Below are 14,107 nucleotides of genomic sequence, written 5' to 3'. Positions count from 1 at the left end.
TTATTCAATTATCTGCTGGTAATCTTCAAAAATCTGTGATTATGCAGTATTACTAATTGTATCTTAACCACTGCAGAAAATGGTAATAAAGTTGTTTACTTTATCTATTTGCAAAAGCCAATTTACCACCAGATGGAGACTTTCTCTACATTTCACTCCACAGAGCTCACCAGCACACATTGTTTCTTATAAAGCAACTTAACAATAATAGCATTTTTTTAATGGATTGGATGAAGCATGATTCTAACCAAAAAACACATTATTTTCTTCCAGTGTTGAACATATTGTTCTTTTAATATCCTTTTAATCACTCAGAGTACAAGTTTGTCTTTGCTCGATGTTCTGCATTAAGTGGAGATTATAAGTGTGTTTTCACTTTCAGAGTCTTACAAGTTTAAAAGAACAGCAACCTCGCTGTCAGACAGTCTGTGTAGAAGGAACAGAGACCTGGAAGAACATCACACAACAGAGCCTGGAAGTCCATGAAACATTTTTTTCCCCCTGCAACCAGACAGACAACTCACTGGCACCCCAACAGAGTCACATCAACTTGGCTTGCATGAGGGACTGCCAGTGTGTGGAGGAGATATATTTACAGCGAGAGAGAATTCACATCCCCACATGCAGTGTTCAAAAACAATGTGGTGCACTGATAAGGAAAAATACAGCGTTGTCCATCACATGGACAGTATAATAAAGAGTGCTGATGAGTAAAGAGCTGAAAGAAGCATTAAAATGACAGATCAGCATAAAAACTGATAAGAGAAAAGTGTTTGAGTGACATTTCACAGCTTAGTTTAGGGTTAACCAAGCTTCTTTAATGCCCATTGTACAGTAAATGTGTGCGCACACTCCTTTTTGTTGTTATTCTAAAATCTGCAGCCATTTGTTTACATGATAGTTTTGCATTTTCAAATTCACAGTACAACATATAAACTCATACTGCACTCTCTGCAAGGTTATGGGTTAATAGGTTGTGTGACAACAAGCCTGTGTGATGATGAGTTGATGAGAAGCAGTGCTAGTGAGCCATTAGACATTAGATTTTATTTCATGTATCATGTAGCAATAATAGTTGACACAGTGTGGGCTCTATTCTGTAACAATTTCCTGTTTGCTGTTCCTCGCTATGGTTCACTTTGTTTTGGTAGGTCTCACATGTTTAGTCATACATTTTTATCAAAAGGATTTTTTTTTTCTCACATCGGAAAGAAATATTCACAAATCAACGCGTACATTGCATTTTGATTGTTTTGTGTTTTCAGCATATGTGCCGCCATATGCTTGATTTCAGCTCCCTCTGTGAAGGACAAAACAATAGAGCAATGTCAAATGATTATACAAAGGATATACATGATGCCAACTAAAATGTCAAGATGAAGTATTATATATGCAAAATAAAAGTAATCAGAAAAACGCTCCCTATTTGTGCTGCATTAACATCTGTGATTCCTGAGAACATAGTTCCTAGTACCATTAATGACAGCTCTGATATATTCAAGTGTCCCAGTAAGTCATGACAGTGTGACAGTGAGCTGGCATGCACAATACACACAGCACCCTCAGACTTACTGTTACATGTCAAAATGTCTCCTCATTGATGTGTTCCTCTTTTTACTTTGTTGTACCATTTAGAGAGGGACATGTTACACTTGTAACTCTGCCTGAATCTGAGCAGGAGCTTCAGCAGCCTTAATAAGCGAAAACACCTCTGAGCATGTACAGAGCCTTTGTTTTGTTTGTGTGTATTTATTTAAGGAGCAATGCTGCACATTAATTACCACAACACTTGGATGCAGCATGTAAATGTGCCAGATTTAGCCATAGAGGCTCATTTTCATCTGTAACAACATTGTTTGAGTTTAAATATGCAAATTGTGATGTGATGTGATCATGGGTTTGCATACACCTATGACTATCACTTTAGCGCTGAGTACAAAACACTTTATGCAACTAGAAACTTGACATTTTCAAAGTTCATTCTGTTTAAGTGTTTGTATCGTGCAATGTGAATTATGTGATTTCTGTTGGTAAGGTAACAGAGAAAAACAATCATTGTCTCCAGTGTCTGTCACAAGAGACACACACAATTAGACTAAGATCCAAAAATATCACTAATATTTGCACATTTTATCTAGGGCAACAAAAATCTCTGAGACAACTTTCATATCTTGGAAAACTGTAACTAAAAACTCCACCATGAACACTGTTGTTAATGTTGTTGTTAAAAAATCTAATAGAACAGACAGTATGATGATGTTGGGCAGAAGATAAAGAGGGTGATTATGGAATAGAACAGAAGAAATTAGCAACATGGCATCTTTTTGTCACATCCAAAAGAAATGTCTGAATGGCTTCACTGTAGATGGGACTACTGCAATGTTTTACACTGAGTTTGGATGTATGGGTGGCTTAATTGTTAACACAGGGTAGTACATCACGTGCAGTGTCCCCTTTTAAATTTATGCAAATGTGAGAATTTGTTTACTATCTTTGTAGCCTGTGTGTGTGTGTGCAGCTGTACAGAGGATAAATAACAGAGAGTATCTCATCTGTCTGTATCGCTCGCTTGTCTCATCTCTCTCACTGGGTGGGACTGATGTGTGTGAAGGAATCAGAGCGGATATAACTCTCTTTTTTCTTGTTGTCAGCAGTTAACAGCTTGAACCAAGGCGCAGAGTTTCACTGTGTGTCTTCGTGTACGTGTGTGTGTGTGTGTTTGTGCGCCCACATGTGTCTATAACATTTAACACTCGCTGAAAGAGGTGAACGCTGTATTGTTTTTGTGTGAGTGAATGTGTGTGGCCGCAGTGATGGTGTGTGTGAATGGGTGTGCTTTAAAGATAGTGAGTTTAATTAAAGATGAAAGAGCTGATTATTAATTGATGGGAAGAAGACTGTTCCATAATGCTGAAATATGGGGGTGTTGACTCTCTATCCTATAGAAGGAAATAGAAAATGGCCACAGTTTTCAGTATAGTAGGACAGCATATTTTAAAAAGGACTGTCATTTGTAATTTCAGTCATCAATGAAAGATAAATAATCCATAAAGATATGTTGTCATATTACATAATTAGTGGTATATTGGAGAACGTGTTGGTGAGGTGAGATGTACACCTTTGGATGAGAAAGAGACATATTTCAATTATTTAAGTGCTTTGGTTGCCATGTTATATTTTCTCATCGCAGATTTGCGTGTGTATGTGCATGTAAAAGAACGACACAATCATCCTGCTGGATTTCTGTTGTTTCTTGTCCCACTCTGCTCACTTCATCACAAAGTGCCACAGAGGCTTCAGTAACCCCCCTCTATGAAAAATGGAGCAGCACAAGCTTTTTCGACATCACACTCTCTATTATCAAGAGATTAGAAAGTGAAGGTGGAGCACTCTGGAGAAAACACTTGCTTTGGGCATCTGTATCGGAGCTGTAATCTTCACTGGATCTACACAACTCTCAGTGTGTGTGTGTGTGTGTGTGGGAGGGGGGTCTGAGTGTGAGTGTGTGAGCGTCTTCTACACACTAAACAAACCTCTCACAGTCGAAGCAGCGGCACAGCTGAAATATTCCCCCTGATAGCTGAGGTGTAGCAGAACATTGTTCACATGAACATATGACTTTTTAATGCAAGTGAATAATTAGGACAAGAGCTCTCACGGTACATTTATTCATTCTCTCAGTAATATCTTTAATATATCTTAAATAGAACAGTACAAGCCTCATCAAATAAAACAGGATAATATCGAATTAAATAGAAATAAATAAAACAAATGAGCAGATGCTATGGAACACAAGTATTTTAAACTCATTTAGAGGAGAACGGATATAGATATGAGATGAATGTAAAAAATACAAATGCATGTTAAAAACAGGAAGTCAAACAAATAAATACACAATATATCTGTGTAGTCATTGCTATGGATATTTCACTATGGACCTGCAGATAAAATTCAAAGAAAGACCTCAGAGGGGTTAAAACAGCAGGGCCAGCGGTACACTTTGTGCTTTCAGGAGCACTTTAGTTTTAACTCTAAGTGGTGTAGCAAGGTTAAGGGTCAGACATGCACCAGGTTACATCAGGAGGTAGGAAGGAGGAGGCAGTCGAATAGAGTTAAGATGGAGGGGTCCCAAGGGGGGAGGTCACAGCGTGGAGTCCCGGCAGAGGACAATCTCCAGCTCAGTGCGGTACAGTTTCCCTCCATCAGACAGAGCCATGATGCTCTTCTTGTAACCCCCAAGTCCTGTTGAGTCCACGTCCTGCCAGAAATGACACAGGCACATACAATCAGTGGGCACAGAGGGGTCTATGGATGGTGCAAACATACAATACATCGCAGAGACAGCTATCAGCTCTATATTTGGCAAGTAGAAAAGTAACCTGAACTGATCAATCAATAGGCTAACTATTCATTACCATTTTGTTCTTGTCACAGAGGTCCTTCAGCAAAGCATCCAGCTCCTGCTCATCAATATAGCCATTACCATCCTGGTTAAAGAAAGCACAAGAGGTCCGTATTATACAAAGGAAAAGTATGTAATGTAAAAACAAGACTTCCATACTTAGACTTGCTATTTTTTAATACATACGTGCATTTAACACTGCCAATTATGGCAAAATACAGTATACTGAGAGTACCCGGATGGCAGCTAATGCTCCACATGGTTGCAACTTACTGAAGAAGAAACGGTAAAATGCTGCCATTGTCATTTCCAGAAAATGCACGACGGCCATACTTGAATGAGACAACCCTACCCTGCCGAAAATGGATGCACTACACCAGGAAGTACACAGTGTACAAAGTGTATAACATAGAAGGAAGGATTGTATTTAGGCACTATAGAGATAGAGACACAGATAGAGCATATATGAAAGCAAACTGACAAACCTTATCATAGAGGGTGAAGAGGGAGTCAAATTCTTTCACTGTGAGTCTGATGCCCTGCATGAGTGTAAGAAAGACAGAGTGACAGAGGAGTGAAAATTAATAGAAACTGCAGGATGTTTCTAGAGAGCGGTAAAAGCCCCACCAGATCCAGAACTGATATTAATCCATGCAGATTATGATAACTGGGAGTTGAGTTAATCCTGATCAGACAGACTAATCCTGTGACAGAAAGGAATTGTTGATCTGCTCTGGCAAGCTAGCATGTACGTATGGGAACATGTATAACAAAAAACATGTGGGAGATCACATATATGCAGATTCAAATTGTCACTGTGCAGCACTTATGTCTTTTTTATTTTCATATTCAAGTTACAGGACTTTAATTATGAAGTGTGTTTAAAGGAAACATACATTCCTTTAAAAAAAATGTTATGCAGTATATTTAAATCCTGAAGGACTTAAGATTAGTAAACACACATACTGTATGTGTCAATGATCCATATGTCCATTCAGTACTTTGATGACAAATAATCCTCTTGCAGTAAATCCAGTAATCTTGATTTCTGACTTCTTTACATCAGACCTACAGGACTCCCGTCTTAAGTTGCTATAGTAAAATCAATTGGAGTGTAAATTTACCTCGAACTTCAGCAGGAAATTTTCCTGGACTGGCAAGAGCCTGCGGCAAAACACAACAAAGAAGGTTTCATCTTATTAGCATCACTTAGGAGAGGTTTGAAACTTTACATACATACAAATGAAACTGGATTTGCACTCACCTCGCCATCTCAGAGAGACCCAGTTTACCGTCACCATTAAGATCAAACATCTTCAACTGCACAGAAAGAAGAGCATTTAGAGAAAAACATGTACAGTCTTACACACACACACACACACACACACACACACACACACACACATGTTAAAACATTTCCATTCAATTGTGTTGAGACCACAGAAACATAATGTATCAGCATTACATGTGAGCTGAAGGGTGAACACAGACATTGATGCTGTTCGGTACATTAAAATTCAAGCCTTTAGGGATGTTCAGTTACATTATGTAGAAAATGTAGCAGCAAAGTGGTACATATTGAACATAAGGAGCAAAAGGCATTGTTGTTGAGTGTACATTCCTGTGTAAACTAGAAATGGACAAAAATACAATAGGCTTTATATTAAATGACACAATGTATAATAGGTTCAAGGTTCTTTTGGGCTGTCAGTACCAGTGTAGACACCACTGTAATTTTAATATATATTATTAAAATATAATAATTTAATATATATCATTATAAAATTATATTTACATTATAAAACATTATAAAAATGATTTTCTACAGTACAAGGAAAAACACATTTCCCCTTAGCACTCACAATTGTCTGTGTGTACTCTTTGAGCTTCTTGTCGTCGTAGTCTCTGTTTGCCTTCCTCAGCAGGTCTGTCAGGAAACCCTGAAGACACAGAAAATTAATGGTGTTAATGTGCAGAGCTCCCGATGTGTTTGTCTTCACATGACAGTGAGACTTTTCAATCGCAGCACAGCACAATGCACATGTACAGGCTTAGAATAGCTCCCTCGGACATTAGCACCAATTAAACCACTAACACAACATGGAAGTGAATCGTCATCTCAAACAAGGTATGGGTTGTTTACAGTAATTACCAAATATGCACACACACATTAATAAGTATACACAGCCACAACTCACGAAATAGAGAACAGATGTGCCTCAGTAACTTCTTCATAAATATTGTTGAGACAGAGGTGACTGTGCTGCCAGAACAGGTATGTACTTGTTTTGTCATTAATAAGTGAAGATTGTGTTTTACCTTCAGCTCATTTGCCTCAATGTATCCACTGCGGTCAGTGTCATACCTCCGCCAGGCCTGCAGGAGAAGAGTGATGAACGTATTAAAATACACACCTGACTTCACGTTTGGTTGACCTTCTCTATATATTACCTGATTTACTGTGGACTGCACTAAAGAAACAATGGTACCAGGGTGTCATCTGACAATGCATAAATATAGAATTTGTCAAAGCCCTTATCAAAGATGGATACCTAAACCCCTTCAGCACTCACTGCCTTTCCCCTGCAGAAAGCTGTGCTCCATTTATAATGTATGGCTGTCTGAGAATAGCTTTAACACACGAAGCAGCCTGAACATCACACCACCACTGAAAACCGTCCTCAACCCTCAACCCGAGTTATGGTCCAGATGTTCAGTGACTCACTGTTTTCCCTCAAATTGTTTTAGCAAATAGTTACTGGTGGTCTTACAATGATACAAAAGTGTGGGTCAAACTTACTGTTGTTTACCTGCTGTAAAAATTCAAAGATTACTCCAACTATCTGTGAGATTGGAGTTCATGTTTTGATTTGACAATAACTGTTACACTAACATCAGCCACAAAAATAATCTTGAACGTGGTTTCCAGTACATCTAACATTTTGTAAGTGTTTGAGTTCCAGAAACATTATTCAGGCTTTTATTTAACAGTTTACACCCTTACTGAACTGTTTCCACCACAAACAGACGTCTTATCTTGGCAGAGAAACAAAAGGATTTGCATGGCAGCCGAACATGAGTCCCTCAGGATGAGCTGTGATGGCACCACTCAGTAAAGTTAAGCAGTTAGTAAGTGAGCAACCCTTTTCAACGGAAACAGAAAGAAAGAGGAAGATAGTGGCATTATGGCGCTGTCCACTGTAAAATCGAAATTCTTTGCATCATTAAATTGAGCTTAAGGGACACAGACGTACAAACTTACAGCCATAAACTCAGAACTGGATCCCACAAACTCTCTGAAACAGAGCAGGAAGTTTTCCTCTGTGGGTAGAAGCTGAGCCAACTACAGAGAGACATAGACACAGAATGATTATTATTTCAGAGACATATATATTTATTTTAATCATTAGACCACTATAGGATGCCCTAGAAGTACCTGTATTCAATGTATTATTCTCACCTCCGACATCTCAATTCTCCCATCAGAGTTCTTGTCAAAGTTGGCCATGAACTCCTTCATCTTTTCCTTGAATGCAGCATGTGAAGGGTCCTGCAGCCACAATCACAGATCAAAGGAAAGCACAATAACGCAGTCTTTAATTAAAAGATATATGGAAGAGAAAACAAATGCTAATTAGGCCAACCTCATCTCCCAGAAATTGTGTTTATAGTTCCACTAAGCAACAGTAAATAAGTGTTGTATGAAATGGAAGGCCATACGGATGTTTCCTATGAACATAATGAGGGAACACTGTCCACTGATAGTACAGTATGTTTGATTTGTTTTTCCCTCCTATGGTACTCGCAGCACTTCGTTAGCCTTAGGGAAAGGTCGCTTTGTTCACTCACTGTCCACGCCGACCATCTCCCTACAACTAGCCTGTGGTACATAAATGTAGCGCTTCCTACAAAATAAACACAATTCAAGCAGCACTTATATTTCCCCAAAAACATAACGGCCAAACAAATTAGTTCCATATAAATGTATTTTATTAAGAGAGGAGAGATGAGAAATGATGAACCATAGAAGTATTTCACTGTAAGCTCACCATGCCTGCTCCTGCTCCTCGTCTCACGTTCTCCAGCTCTTTGAAGAAGCTCTCCAGCTCCTTCCCTTCGATGTAACCATTTCCTGCAGAGCGCCAGAGGAGCTAAATTAGTTTGGCACAAATTATGTTGTGAAGCTCTTTAAGTCTCCTGAAGCTTTGTTGACGGTTCAAAAGTTGGATGAAAGACTAAGACGTGGATAAAAGATTAAATGTCACTAGGGGTCTTTAAATTTTGAATATTGCGAGTGCTGGTCCAGTCTCAAGTCCTCTGTGATTGGATCCAAGTAAGCAGTTTACAAATGTGCATGATTATATACATGCTTATCTGTACTTAAACCAGTATGAGTATTTCTTGGAGCATTTGGTTGGTTTAGCCTCTAATTCAGCGTACGAGTCAAAACACAAGTCTGGGCTGTTCTGCACGACTGAACACTTTTAATTGAAAATCATTTTGGTTGATTGAAGGCATGCCATGTTGAAACAAACTCATGTCTAGAGAACATCTATTAACATCCACATCTAATGCCAAGTTGGCATTCAGCAGTAAAAGGGACTGTGGTGACTCATGATGTGCTGAAGCATGTAAGCAGTGTAATTAGTGTTTTCTTGTCTATGGGAGTGAAAGTGGGCAGTACAATCGATGCTTATTGGGGCAGTCTGTCCCGTTTATGTGATTTGAGCTTCTTATGACAGCCTCATGACTGGGGGATGATTCAATATAATAATTTACTCTGCTGGTTTTCCCCACGTAACATATAGGACATTCTCTTTTTAATCACAAGTAGAGTCCCATCTGTCAAAAATCTGAGTGGGGATTGGGGTTTATGCCCTTTATCGTACAAAAATACATGTTAATAAAAATTTTATTTTAAGTCAGAATAAAACACAGATGTACAGAATAAAATGCAGAGATTCACCCTGCCCCCCTCTTCATCTCTTAATCTCTTATCCTCTCATCTCCTTTTGCTTTCTGATCATTTTCTCCCTCGCCCACCCCCCTCGTCCTCTCGTCTCCCTGGCCTGATTCGTTTGCGCACTGCATTTTATAGGTGCTCCATGTCACCATCTGTGCTTTGGCTGAGCTGCTGTTTTAGCTATAAACAAATCACTGCAGGAGCACAAAGCTTTGGGTGTGGAAACAAAGCAAGCCGACTCAATAGATCCTGAAATTTATCTTCAGTTCAGTTTCACATTCAAACTTAATAGAGTGAATAAAACAACCTGTAAATATATGGAAAACATAATAAACAACTAAAAACAGCTCTGACTGTCTAATTATTACATTACACAAATGACTTGAGGAAAAGTCAGGTGATCACCAAAGTCAAGGAAGGAGGGATTCATCCTTTCATTTGCATCTAATAGTTGTTGAGGACCAAAATATCTGGAGCAAAGTGGTGGACTGACCAAGCATTAAAGGTCCAGTGTGTATGATTTAGTGGCATCTAGTGGCTGCAGGTTGCAGACTGCAACCAACTGAACAGTCCTTGCATCGCCCTCCCCTTCCAAGCAGAGAAAAAGGTTGTTTTTTCACATTGAGGCTCAGCAGCACTCACTTTTACTTAAAGCAGTAATTTTTTTTACTGAGTGCTGCATCTGTTTTACTTGGTTGCGTCTGTAGAGTAGGGTTCAGGTAGATCAACTGTGACGAAAAACTGGGATAGCTGTAACAAAATGCATGCAAGAAGATGAATATACACAACCTATTGTGCATAACAGTGTCAGCAAAGTGTTGAGCAACAGTGTAGACCCAGATCTGTATTCAACTACAGCATATATTGTCTATTTGTGTATCTGATTATGTTCTTGTTGTCCTTCAAGGACCAAAGTAAAAGTAAAAATCTTGTTCCAACTGACCCAAAGTATACTCTGATTGAATCGTGTTAACCTTGATGATTAACTAAAGGTTGTCTCAACAGAAACCTTAGGTTAAATTATCAGCTAATGTTCAGTTACTGTCTTGGATTCTGCTATTACATAATCCAGCGCACAGCTGAAACAGACGATTAACTACAGTGCAGTATGAGTATCACAGAATGTGGAACAAATTATCTATTTTGAAATATGAGTGTGTTCAAACCCTGAGACTAGTAAGTAACTGTGCTCACACTTCATTGGGGCTCACTGCCAGAGTTTAGCTGCAATACAAATCTCAGCTGCCACATGGAGCGCACCACTGCACACTGCACAGCGAGCAGATGCAGCCCTCCACCTTCCGCAGTGTTTTCAAACACAGCTTTGCACTGCTGATTGCTCAGTGGCACTCATGTCAAACACATGGGTGACTCGTTAAATGTAAAGAAAAGTTTTCACACAGCTGTTGGAAGTCCTTCCTTAAACTCTCACTTGTTCTTTTTGTCCTAGTTTTTTTTCTGCAGTTAGTCCAGTCAGTCCCTGCTGCGCTGCAGCTGTGGTCAAGAAGACAACCTGTTGCTGCCATGATGCTGTCTTAGCCAAGAGCAATCCATCCCCCCAAAATAGTCTGTTTTTTTACGGTGAGTGGACAAAAGATTCTGTGACTGTTATGACTATTGTGACTATTTCTGTGGTGAAGCACAACTTTCTCCAGTCAGACGTGTTTGCTGAGCTTGATGGTTTAAGTATTAATGGCAGTAGTTGAAGGTAAGGAACTTAGAAAAAAGAAAACACATCTCTGTCACTCATGCAGTTCAGTCCATGAGTCTACTCATTTAGATGGGGAAGTAATTAGCTATGTTCATTGCACCATCATTACCACTCTGGTGCCCTTGAGCTCAGCACTTAACTACTGAACTCCTACAATGAAGATGATGGTTTCAAAAAAGTCACTGCAGTCGTACAGGTTTGAGCAGTTCTGGATCAATTAGCCATCGATCGGTTGGCCATTTACACTAATTATCTGTTTTTTCTCTCGTTACGTCGTAAGACACACCTGTGAATGGTTTAAAATGTGAACAGCTTTTTAAGTTGCCTCTGAGATGGTACTTGAATAGTTGATATGTCCTCAAATTAAATGACAAAATAAATCATTTGTGTTTCAAAATGACCCATGTGAGTGTTTTCTGATCTGGCAGGACAATATTGTCTATCAGTGCCAGCAGTGACAGAAGGTACTTATATCAGGCCCCAGTACAAGCTGTTAGTTACATACACGACTGCAGGTGAAAAGTGGGAGGTGCACGATGTGCCACACATCAGTTTTCTGGCTCGCACTCGAATGTATTTACTGGTTGAGGCTGTGACTTAATCAGTCCTTGAGCTCACAGACTACAGTGCAACCACATACCTGCAATGTCTGTTGTTTTACCCAGTGACCATCTTCTGAACTATCATCACAATAGTGATGGTTAAGATTTAGATGCTAAGGTACAAAAACTACTTAAATAAGTTATTGATCAGATTCATTCATGTTAAAACAAACCAACAATGACTGTTAGTAAGAAGGAAGGTGCTACTCTATTACTATCAGGCTTTCCACAGTTTCCAAAGGGTTTAACAATAAAAGCCAGAGCTTTCAGAACATAATCCTTTAATTTGCAACATGAAAATCACTAAAGCTGGACTGGTCCATAGTGCGACAGAGACAACGCTCTTCTGCAGTTTAGCTGCTTGGACATTTTCCAACCAACGACTTTCAGACCTGATGCTGAAACTTCAGTTTTATGCTCTTAGTCCAGACAAGATTATCACTGCTATCAGGCAGTATACAGTGATTTAATGTTATTAAGTAAATGTATGTAAGTACAATTTTGAGTTATTTTTACTTTAGAATTTCCATTTTGATTTCCACATTTGCCTACCACTTTGACTACACTCCACTAATTTGAGTAAGATTTCACATATGACCATTTTATAAAATATGATGCATTATGTTTAGGACTGTAAATAATGATTATGTTCACCATTGATTCATTTTCATGATTGATTCATTTGATTGATTTCCTCAATGAATTGATCATTTGCTCTATAGAACCTACAGTAAAAACAGTGTGTTGCTCGTCCATAAGATAAAAATAAGTACTTATTAAATATCATAGAAGAAATGTAGCAAATATTAACATCTGAGAAAAACACTGAATTCTGGGTGTTTTTACTTAAAAATGACTTAAACTGAATAAAATAATCCATTTACAAATTAGTTGATCGACTAACTGATTAAAAGACTAATCACTTCAGCTCTACTTGTAATAGATTTAACTACACAGCAGCAGCCTAAATAGTTAAATTCAGCTCCATCTTGACCAACTGCAGCATTAAAGAGCTACTTATACATTCATGCATCATTAATAATAATATTTTTTTAAAAAGCCACCCTTCCACCTGCATAATGAGAACTTTAACTCTTGAAATTTTATATTATTAGTTGTGTATATTATACTATTTATGTTTGGTTGAGTCAAATGTGTAAATGTGTGTGGTGGTGCCAGTTTTAAATTATTTGAATACATCGTCCACCGCACTCTCTCTCTCTCACTCTCTCTCTCTCTCTCTCCGTTCCTCCAGTTCATCCCCAGTAAACTGTCAGATTTAAAAGCTCCTCCCAGTAAACTCCAGTAAAACCCTCTCTCACCTTTTCAATCCCCCCTCCCTGCTCTCACTATCTCTCACTCTCATCCTCCCCCTCTGCATCCTTTTATCCCCCTCCCCATCTCTCTCTCTCTCTCTCTCTCTCTCTCTCTCTCTCATTCTTCTCCTTCAGCCTCCTCTTTCTCTCCTCCTTCTCTCTTATTTTCTGTCACCCTCTCTTCTCTCTCTTTTCCAGCCTGTTCTCTCCAACTTCACTCTGACGGAGTCTTATTTCATTCCTCATCATAGTTTTGTGAACCTCTGTAGATCCTCTGACACATTTCAATCAGCAAATCTAGTGAGTCACAACATAAATCATATTACAGCATAGGTTATAGCGCCATATGCCATCGCACAGTACGAGTATCAAACATTTAACGCTGAGGGATTTTTTTTAACTACAGAGAAACGAAAAAATCAAGTCAACTTGTAGAATTAACACAGAAATATAAAATATCTCCTTTAGAGGAGTGAACAAATTATTTACTAACTTAAATACTAACAGTATTTAATGATGCTGTAATGTTTTTTATGTTTTTAAAAAACCTTTGACTGCATTATTTTATTTTCTTATCTTAAACTCACTGCAAACTAAAAAGCCTTAATACAATCAATAAATCTTATAACACTACTTTCTCACAATTGCATTTCCCCTAATAAACAGCCAACTAACTGACCACTCAATTAGACTGTTTAATTAATTTATTCTCCAGTCTCTTTGCGCGCACTGACCGTCTGCGTCGAAATGTTTCCAGATGTCGATGAACTGCGCTGCGGTGAGCTCAGCCAGGTGCAGGTGGGGCGGCTGCTGCGCTTGAGTTGCCATCTCTGCTGCTTCTCCTCTCCGTTTAGTCGAGTGTGATAGTTGGAGGTAAACTTTTCCCGCTGTGGAGCTCCTTATACTGTGAGCAGCTCCTCCTCAGTTGAGGCTTTTAAACCCCCCGCGGCGTGCGCGCTTCCAGTGTCCGCCACACGGCGGCGTGAGGAGACCCTGCAGGGAGCTACAGCAGGAGACCAATTACAGGAGGAGGAGGAGGAGGAAGGCTTTCGTGGGCTTTGCATATGAGTTGCCATTAACTGTTGTCCAGGCTGCTTTTTTGATAGCAGGATC

At 39.1% G+C, this 14,107-nt stretch overlaps 1 protein-coding gene across 1 annotated transcript; it reads right to left on the bottom strand.

The window, feature by feature from the left end:
- Positions 1-3,652: 3,652 nt before the first annotated feature.
- LOC104927259 (calretinin) lies at positions 3,653-14,013 on the bottom strand. The gene is made up of 11 exons (XM_010741299.3): positions 13,729-14,013; positions 8,452-8,534; positions 7,863-7,952; positions 7,665-7,745; positions 6,722-6,778; positions 6,265-6,342; positions 5,667-5,722; positions 5,527-5,566; positions 4,888-4,941; positions 4,416-4,487; positions 3,653-4,258 (listed from the first exon to the last, which is right to left on the bottom strand). The coding sequence occupies exons 1-11, from the start codon at positions 13,820-13,822 to the stop codon at positions 4,142-4,144; spliced, it is 822 nt and encodes a 273-aa protein (XP_010739601.1). The 5' UTR covers positions 13,823-14,013; the 3' UTR covers positions 3,653-4,141.
- Between the last annotated feature and the right edge of the window lie 94 nt (positions 14,014-14,107).

Source organism: Larimichthys crocea, chromosome VIII (genome assembly GCF_000972845.2).
Source record: "Larimichthys crocea isolate SSNF chromosome VIII, L_crocea_2.0, whole genome shotgun sequence".
NCBI classification, from domain to species: Eukaryota; Metazoa; Chordata; class Actinopteri; family Sciaenidae; genus Larimichthys; species Larimichthys crocea.
Note: the sequence above shows the minus strand (reverse complement) of the source record. Positions and strands in the feature narration are given on the sequence as shown.

Coding starts and splice junctions, on each gene's coding strand:
- LOC104927259 (XM_010741299.3), bottom strand. CDS start 13,822: ATGGCAACTCAAGCGCAGCAGCCGCCCCACCTGCACCTGGCTGAGCTC. Junction 7,953..8,451: donor GAGGAGCAGGAGCAGGCATG/GTGAGCTTACAG, acceptor TTGTGGCTGCAG/GACCCTTCACATGCTGCATT. Junction 4,488..4,887: donor TCTTCACCCTCTATGATAAG/GTTTGTCAGTTT, acceptor TTCTTTAACCAG/GATGGTAATGGCTATATTGA.